Source organism: Benincasa hispida, chromosome 7, assembly GCF_009727055.1.
Source record: "Benincasa hispida cultivar B227 chromosome 7, ASM972705v1, whole genome shotgun sequence".
NCBI classification, from domain to species: domain Eukaryota; kingdom Viridiplantae; phylum Streptophyta; class Magnoliopsida; order Cucurbitales; family Cucurbitaceae; genus Benincasa; species Benincasa hispida.
Window position 1 is genome coordinate 30,699,346 of NC_052355.1, and position 7,561 is coordinate 30,706,906.

The 7,561-nt window shown below is 30.5% G+C and overlaps 1 protein-coding gene and 1 non-coding gene across 2 annotated transcripts; one reads left to right on the forward strand and one right to left on the reverse strand.

Annotated features, from left to right (window-relative positions):
• Positions 1-266: 266 nt before the first annotated feature.
• Positions 267-4,446, reverse strand: LOC120082082 (dolichyl-phosphate beta-glucosyltransferase-like). The gene is made up of 10 exons (XM_039037303.1): positions 4,280-4,446; positions 4,102-4,150; positions 3,817-3,923; positions 3,248-3,293; positions 2,208-2,342; positions 2,014-2,103; positions 1,783-1,893; positions 1,348-1,431; positions 1,132-1,196; positions 267-659 (listed from the first exon to the last, which is right to left on the reverse strand). Exons 1-10 carry the CDS (start codon positions 4,390-4,392, stop codon positions 473-475), a joined length of 987 nt encoding a protein of 328 aa, XP_038893231.1. The 5' UTR covers positions 4,393-4,446; the 3' UTR covers positions 267-472.
• A 75-nt stretch (positions 4,447-4,521) lies between these two features.
• Positions 4,522-4,594, forward strand: TRNAK-CUU. The gene has a single exon. It is a non-coding gene; the product is annotated as a tRNA-Lys (tRNA).
• Positions 4,595-7,561: the final 2,967 nt, after the last annotated feature.

The following is a 7,561-nucleotide window of genomic DNA, read 5'->3' on the forward strand; positions in this document are numbered from 1 at the left end:
AAAATTTAGCTCTATAATTTTAAAAGTTAGAATTTAACCTCTATGATTCGATTAAACCTAATAGATAGTCCCTATAATTTTAATAAAAATCCTCCTAATTCTATTTTAGTGGCTATTTATGAGGGTTTTACCAAACTATAGGTACTAAAAAGTACTAATTTTGAACTATAAAGATTGAATTATAATTTTCTCCAAATTATAAGAATTAAATCTATATAAGTATGGAGCAAAAAAAATTGAATTTAACTTGGGAAATTAAACCAATATTTCTTCGGAACTTTTGACATCCGATTCATGAACTGGTGAAGGGTAAGAATAAAAGTTGTAATATCCCAATAATTTTACATAAATGAATATTGCTCGTCAGAACTGTCTGTAAAAACCTAACATTTTGTGCTCGTATTTGTTCCTAAATCAACAAATTCATCATCAAGATTATTGTGGTTATTGCCTTATCGGAGAATCGAAAAGGTTATGTATGAACACTCCACATACCAGTCCTATATCCCATAGACATGAGAGCCAGCTCCCAAAGCATGTTGGGTATGCTCAATGGATTTACCTTGGATCCAGGAATTTCGGACCAGTTCACAGATATTTCAACCATCGGAATGCTAAGACGCTTGCATAGGTAAACAATCTCGACATCGAAACACCACCTGCAGAAAATGCACAGCCAAGTCAGTTCCCTAAACAATATCAGCATTACATTAATGAAACAAATGGAGGGGGAAAATGCATCAGCAGTACATGATAATCATAGAGAGACTAGAGAGGGACTAAATGTTTAGCATTATTTTTCTTTCAATCCGATGGTTTGTTTTGTTGCCCAAAATTCCACATTTGTCTTTTCTTTCAAAGCACAAATGTACGGTTTGATATTTCTGTGATAATTGAGTAACGATGGACAAACTTTACCTCCTCCCCATTGGATAGAAAAAAGAACAAAATAACAAAACACAGAAAGAGAGCGATGACAAAGCACTGAAATGTTGCACGTTATCTCAAAATTACCAAGTCATCATAAACAGCCAACACAAAATCAGAACAATATCAGTTCTGCAAAATTATTAGAATCTGCTTTTGAAATTGAGGAGCATGGACAAATTAACTCGTGCAGGATTCATCTACCTTTTCAAACGAATATTTGTGAAAAGCTTTCTTGCTGCAGATCTGGTAAACATCTTGAAACCACACTGTACAACATGAATCAATCATTTATTAGAAAGAAGATCATTAACTTAAATCAATTATCGACTTGAGTTAGTAGTATCTATTGTAATATATGGTATCCAAATCAAACTAGAATCAGTAAATGATTTATATCTGAGGAGAAGCACAAATCACCTGGGTATCACGGATTCCAGGACCGGCAGTTAAAAGAACCACAAGATGGAAACCTTTCATCAAGAAATTACGGTACATTTTTCTCTGAAAAATATGTAATGATTCAGATTAGAACAAAAAAGGAGGAATAATGAGATGGCTCAGCCCGGACAATCCTTTTGCAAATTCCAAAAAAGTAACAGTATATATATGTGCACTGTCTCTGAAAAAAATGCAAAATAGTTCAGACTAAAGCAAAAGGGACAGATTAGATGGCTCAGCCTGGACAATCCTAAGCAAATTCAAAATAATAACATTATATATGTCATTTGTGCAAGTGGGTATGTACGTATATTGATGAATGATGAGAAACCAAAATTTCATTAAGATGAATGAAAGAGAAACAGTACAATGAACAATAATAATTACTTTCATTTGGTATAAAAAATACTTAACTGTAGCAAGGGCCTTTTCCTCCAAATGAGCACGAGAACCAAAAGCAGCAACAGGGATATCAGAAACTCTAAAACTAGAACCACTAGATTCCTTTTTGGCAAAGGCATGGATCTGGAAGGCCATAAAGTAATTCTCAATAGCTATATTGGAAGTCTTGTGCGCCCAAGGCAAAACTTTTAAAATAAGAGTTCAGTAAAATTATAAACAGGTTAAAGTAAGAATAAAGATAACCTGATTTTCAAGCTTTTCTAGGTCATTAACTTTGGTTGCTCCATCAGCATCCAACATTAAAAGTAACTCACCACGTGAATGCAACATCCCCTGTTTAACAATGCTTCCGCAGAGACTAGAGATTTCAATGGATTGTCGCCGGAGAATGTAACATCAGAAACTGTTAAAAGTTAACCTGTTTAGAATGAACTCACTTTTCTAATAGCTTCTCCCTTTCCATGATTTCTTCCAAGAAGGATAACCCTCACATTGTCAACTGAGAACTTCTTGGAAAATTCCCAGCCTACTCTTTTTGTCCCATCTATGCTTCCATCATCAACAATAACCACCTGATCAAGTTTTCATCAATTTCAAATTTTAAGAACCAGAGAATAGACCAAGTGTATGCTATATTCAGAAATGATGCTGTCATCAGGTTAGAAAGAACATGATACATCCTCCGCGTTATTTTATAAGAGGAGAAAGAAGCCAATAAAGTCAGGTCATTGAGCTGAATGTTGGGTGGGAAAAAAAAGGAACAAAAAAGGGGGTCACATTCAGCTATGTATTGAACAGGGTAGCTAAGTACTGCTGCGGAAGTGAGAGACATAATTGGTCACCTTCGGAATTGAGTGGAGATGATCTTAACTGAACGAAAAAGAGATGTGGAGTGAAGAGAGAGTGATCCCAGTTTGTTAAAGAAGTTGGATAGAGAGGGTTCAGGGTCTCGTGCATATATTTAACATTTGTCTTTTTACTGGGAAATCAGAGAGCTCTATCAGGACAATAAGAAATTTCATAAACGTAATAATACATACTGAGAAATAAACCTTAGTAGATAGACAGGTTAAACATTAAAGCGATCTCATGATGTTTGTCCTTACTGAGAGACGACATTAACATGAGCCACAGACTACCTAATTCTTTGTTTTTTTCCCACATGTATCAAGAAAGGCACTAGAACACAGTTCTAAAAATGTGAAATATTTTTTTGTCTTCAGAAAACAAATTGTTTTCAGTACCATGAACTACCTAACAGAAAGAAGCTCACTCCTGATTCCCAACAAAGACTCTCACCAAACTGGAAGGGGTGCTTATGTCTCGTGGCACAAAATTAGAGAAAGCTCTATTTTAATAGTTTTATAACACCAGTAATATGTTCCACAAGACTCAGATTTAACCAAATATTTTTATCTTCAAGAAGCAACGCACACAACATTGAATCCATGCAAAAGTTTTAAAAGAGGATCCGTACCTCATATGAGAATGATTTATCCTTTGCTGCACGTTCTTGAAGATAACTACAAAACAAACACAGCAATACTATTGTGCATAGATTCTGCAACCTTTCTTAAGCCCTTCAAAAACTAATCTACTTGTCACCAAGAGCACTTCTCTGAGAAATTGCCTACGTTATCTACTCATAATGGTATGGTTAATGTCTAACCAAGATTCAACAAGAAATCAAGCATGTAATACAGATATATGAAGACAAATTTTATTCAGAAATGGTTCATAATCATAATCTGTCTAGTTTTGAAGCACCAATATACAGTTTGGTGCTGACAATTATGAACATATAGATTACAAACGTAAAACAGCTTCCAATTATTTTGAAATCCTGATATAGTTTTCTTAAACTTTCCAACTAAAAGCCAAAGAAATCCTAATAAATTAAAATACACCTTGATAAGTAAACTAGAATTGTTCTTTATGTCATATCAGACTATGAAAAATGGTTCACGACTATGATCCAAATGGCACAAATCAGCTAATGTATGCGGGGAGAGGGTGAAATTTACACAAATTTCAATTCAAACTTACTCAATGGTTTCTTGCAGAGCACCTGGAAGCCTCTGCTCTTCATTATATGCAGGAATTATCAAAGAAATATACTTCTCAGCCGGATCAAAGATAGAAGGACAAGAAACCTACATAAAACAATAGAAATATCACTACCCGAACACCTCATTCCGGATTTCAATCATACAAACAACATAACAAAGCGCATATATATAAACTTTCCTACAAAAGATCTCAAACAAAACATATAGAACGCTAATACATCCGATCGAAGATTTACTAATCGGTATCAGAAACTGGAAATACCTGCGTGGACGTAATAGGATCCCGAAAGACCGCAGGAGCTTCAACGTGGCTATTAAGTTTCCGATGGAGAAAAATGAAATCAGATACAGAATCAAGGAATATATCCTGAAAGATCAGATAAATGCAAGGAAACGAGAGAAGGACATCAAAATAGTGAAGAAGTGGAAATTGAACGTACGAGTGGTTAAGCCTTCTTTTGTTAGCTTCAAAAAGAAGGACGGAGAGTAATCCAAAAGCTGCAACGAGAAGGAGATAGATGAGAACCTCCATCAAAGGCCATAGAGACGCCATTGTCGCTCGCTCTCAGAGTCTCCTCCTTCCAAGAGCGTCGTTTGGTGCCTGCCGGTACCGTGTTCCTAAAATGAATGACTAAGACAAGAAATAATTAAATAAACTAAGCAGTGATATTTCACCAACAATGCCCGTCTAGCTCAGTCGGTAGAGCGCAAGGCTCTTAACCTTGTGGTCGTGGGTTCGAACCCCACGGTGGGCGTTTTAATTTTTCATTTTATTTTTCTTTGTTAAAATACCGTTTTGCATTTTAGCCCTCAAACTAAAAGTTAATAATAATATTCGGTCCTTGTCATGGAAAGTATTAATAAGATTTAATAAAGTTGCTTATATACGTATTTAATAAAATTTCTTATATATGTATTTAATAAATGATAAATTGGTTAGGAACAAATAAAAAGTCGATATGATTATAATTGAATAAACAAAAAAAGACACGTCGTGGTTCTCATGTTTAATTTGAGAATTTAAAAAAGTAATTTTCAAAAAAGTTGGTTTTTGTTTTTGTAATTTGGCTTAAGAAATATGTAAATTATTGTAAGAATTAAAGATGAAATAGACTTAATTTTCAAAAATTAAAAATTAATACTTGATTCGTAAATATTTTGTTTTTTTATTTTTATTTTTTAAAATTAAGTTTATGGACATTATTTCCACCTCTAAGTTTCTTTCTTTGTTATATACTTTTCACTAATAATTTAAAAAATCAAGCTAAATTTTAAAAACTAAAAAAAATAGCTTTAAAAAAGTTTTTTTTTTTAAAATTTGGCTAAAAATTTAATTATTGTACTTAAAAAATATACAAATCATGATAAGAAATGTAGATGAAATAGCTTGATTTTTAAGAAACAAAAATAAAAAATCAAATAATTATCAAAAAGAACCTAAAAGATTACCAAACGACACATTTATTTTCATAAAATGTAGCACTTTAATCTATACTATGAAAATATTAACATTCCAACACTTTATTCTGCGTATTTTAAATTTTGTAGCACCTAGTCCTATTGCGAAAAATTGAGTACTACACATTTTTATGGAACTTTTTCAAGAACCTAATTTTTTGTGGAACTTTTTATGGTATGCATTAAATTTTTACAAATTAATGTTCAATCACTAAATTTTTGCTTAATGAAAATGATGAACCAAAACTTTTTTGTCAACTCGTGTTCTAGATTAAGATGGTCCCTTTTTAAATAAATAAATAAATTTCAGCTTGATTTTTTTGTATTAAAAATCGCAAATTTTTCTTGCTTAAAAAAAATCTCAAAATTTATCCTAATGTATTGAAAATTTTTAGTTAAGCCTTTTTGAAAAAAAGTAGTTGAAATTTGCTAGCCAAAAGACCTTAGATTTCATGTGTTCAAAGTATTGAAGTAATATACATATAAGAATAGTAAAATAATAATATAATCGTCAAATTTTATTGTGGTAAAAAAAAACTATTAGCATATTATTTAAAATATCCTTGATTTTTATTTAATGACTTATTTGAGAATTTTAAAAGATTGGAAATCAAATTAAAAATAACCCTACATTGGGATAATGGGACTGTTTTCTCTATATTTGGAGGAGTACTATGTTTATGCATCAAACGGTTAATTCTTTCTACCGTATTTGTTGTTAAAAAAAAAATATATTTAAAAAAAAGTGTGGCATTACCATTTTCTAGACCTCCATGAATTTTATTTAGGGACCATTTAATTTTTGAGAATGTAGACAATCGAAATCTTAGATTCTTGAAATTATAAATGTCCAACATCTTTAGATTACCATATTTGTTTTGTAGGAATATTTTTATAGATGCCTTAAAATATTTTGATGACTTTGTTTGTTTCATAGGATTTCTACTCGAATGTCTTAAATTTACATAATGTTCCGAGAATATCCATACGACTCTTTATTAATTTATAATTAATTTTATATAATTTGAACTTATATAACATATTTGTTTTTATAATTTGAATTTCTTTTAAAATTAATACAATTTATATTATTTTATATATTATTTTTCTCAACAAAATAATATATCATAATTTAAGATTTTTTTTTATAAAAATAAATACTCATTTAAATTTATTTTAAAAATACAAAAATTATGATATAACTAAAAATATATAATATATATGGTTGACAGTATTTATTTTAATTATAGATGCAAATGAAGATTAATATATATAGAAAAAGGAAGGAAAAAAAGGGAAAATTGAGATGTTCTCAACTCGGGAATCTAGAAAATCCATCCTTCAGGCATCAAAACTCTTCCATTCGAGCATCCTAGGATATCCGAGAATCTTTAGATATAGGGGCATCTTACAATACCACAAAACAAATGTGGTAATCCAGATATTCATTAATGGGAATCTAGGATGTTCGCAAAACAAACAAGCCCTTAATGACTAAAATTTGTTTAATAATCATTTGATTTTATTTTTTTTTTATAAAAATAAGTTTGAGAACACTACTTCTATATATTGATTTATTATTTCCATTATCTATTTTTAAGGGTATTCTCCAATTTCAAGTCAAGTTTTGAAAATTAAAAGTACAGGCCATATTTGGTAACAGGCCTCATTTGTGTATTATTTCCTTTTTAATTTGTTGTTTTTAAAATCAAGTAATGTCATTCTCAATTTTTACAATGATTTACATCTTTCTTAAATACAATGGTTTAATTTTTAAGCAAATTCCAAGAACAAAAACAACTTTTTGAAAACTACTTCTTTTGCCAGACAATGCATTTTTACTATATTTGAAAATAGTTTTAAGCAATTTACTATATTTAAAAACAACCCTAAAAAGAATATATAAAGGAAGAAATTTGAAGGTAGAATTAGTGTCTATAAGCTTAATTTTCAAAAACTAAAAACTAGGCCTTGTTTGGTAACCATTTGGTTTTTTGTTTTTGTGTTTTAAATTAAGCCTATTTCATTCACATTTCTTACAAGATTTGCATCTTTTCTTATACAATGGTTGAATTTTAAAGCAAGAACAAAAACAAATTTTTGAAAGCTACTTCTTTTAATTCTCAAATTTGGCTTGGTCTTTTAAATCATTGGTGAAAAGTAGATAAAAAATGAAGAAATTTGGAGGTGAAAGTAGTGTCCATAGGCTTATTTTAAAAAAAAAAAAATTTAAAAATTGTTACCAAATGGGACATTTTTTATAT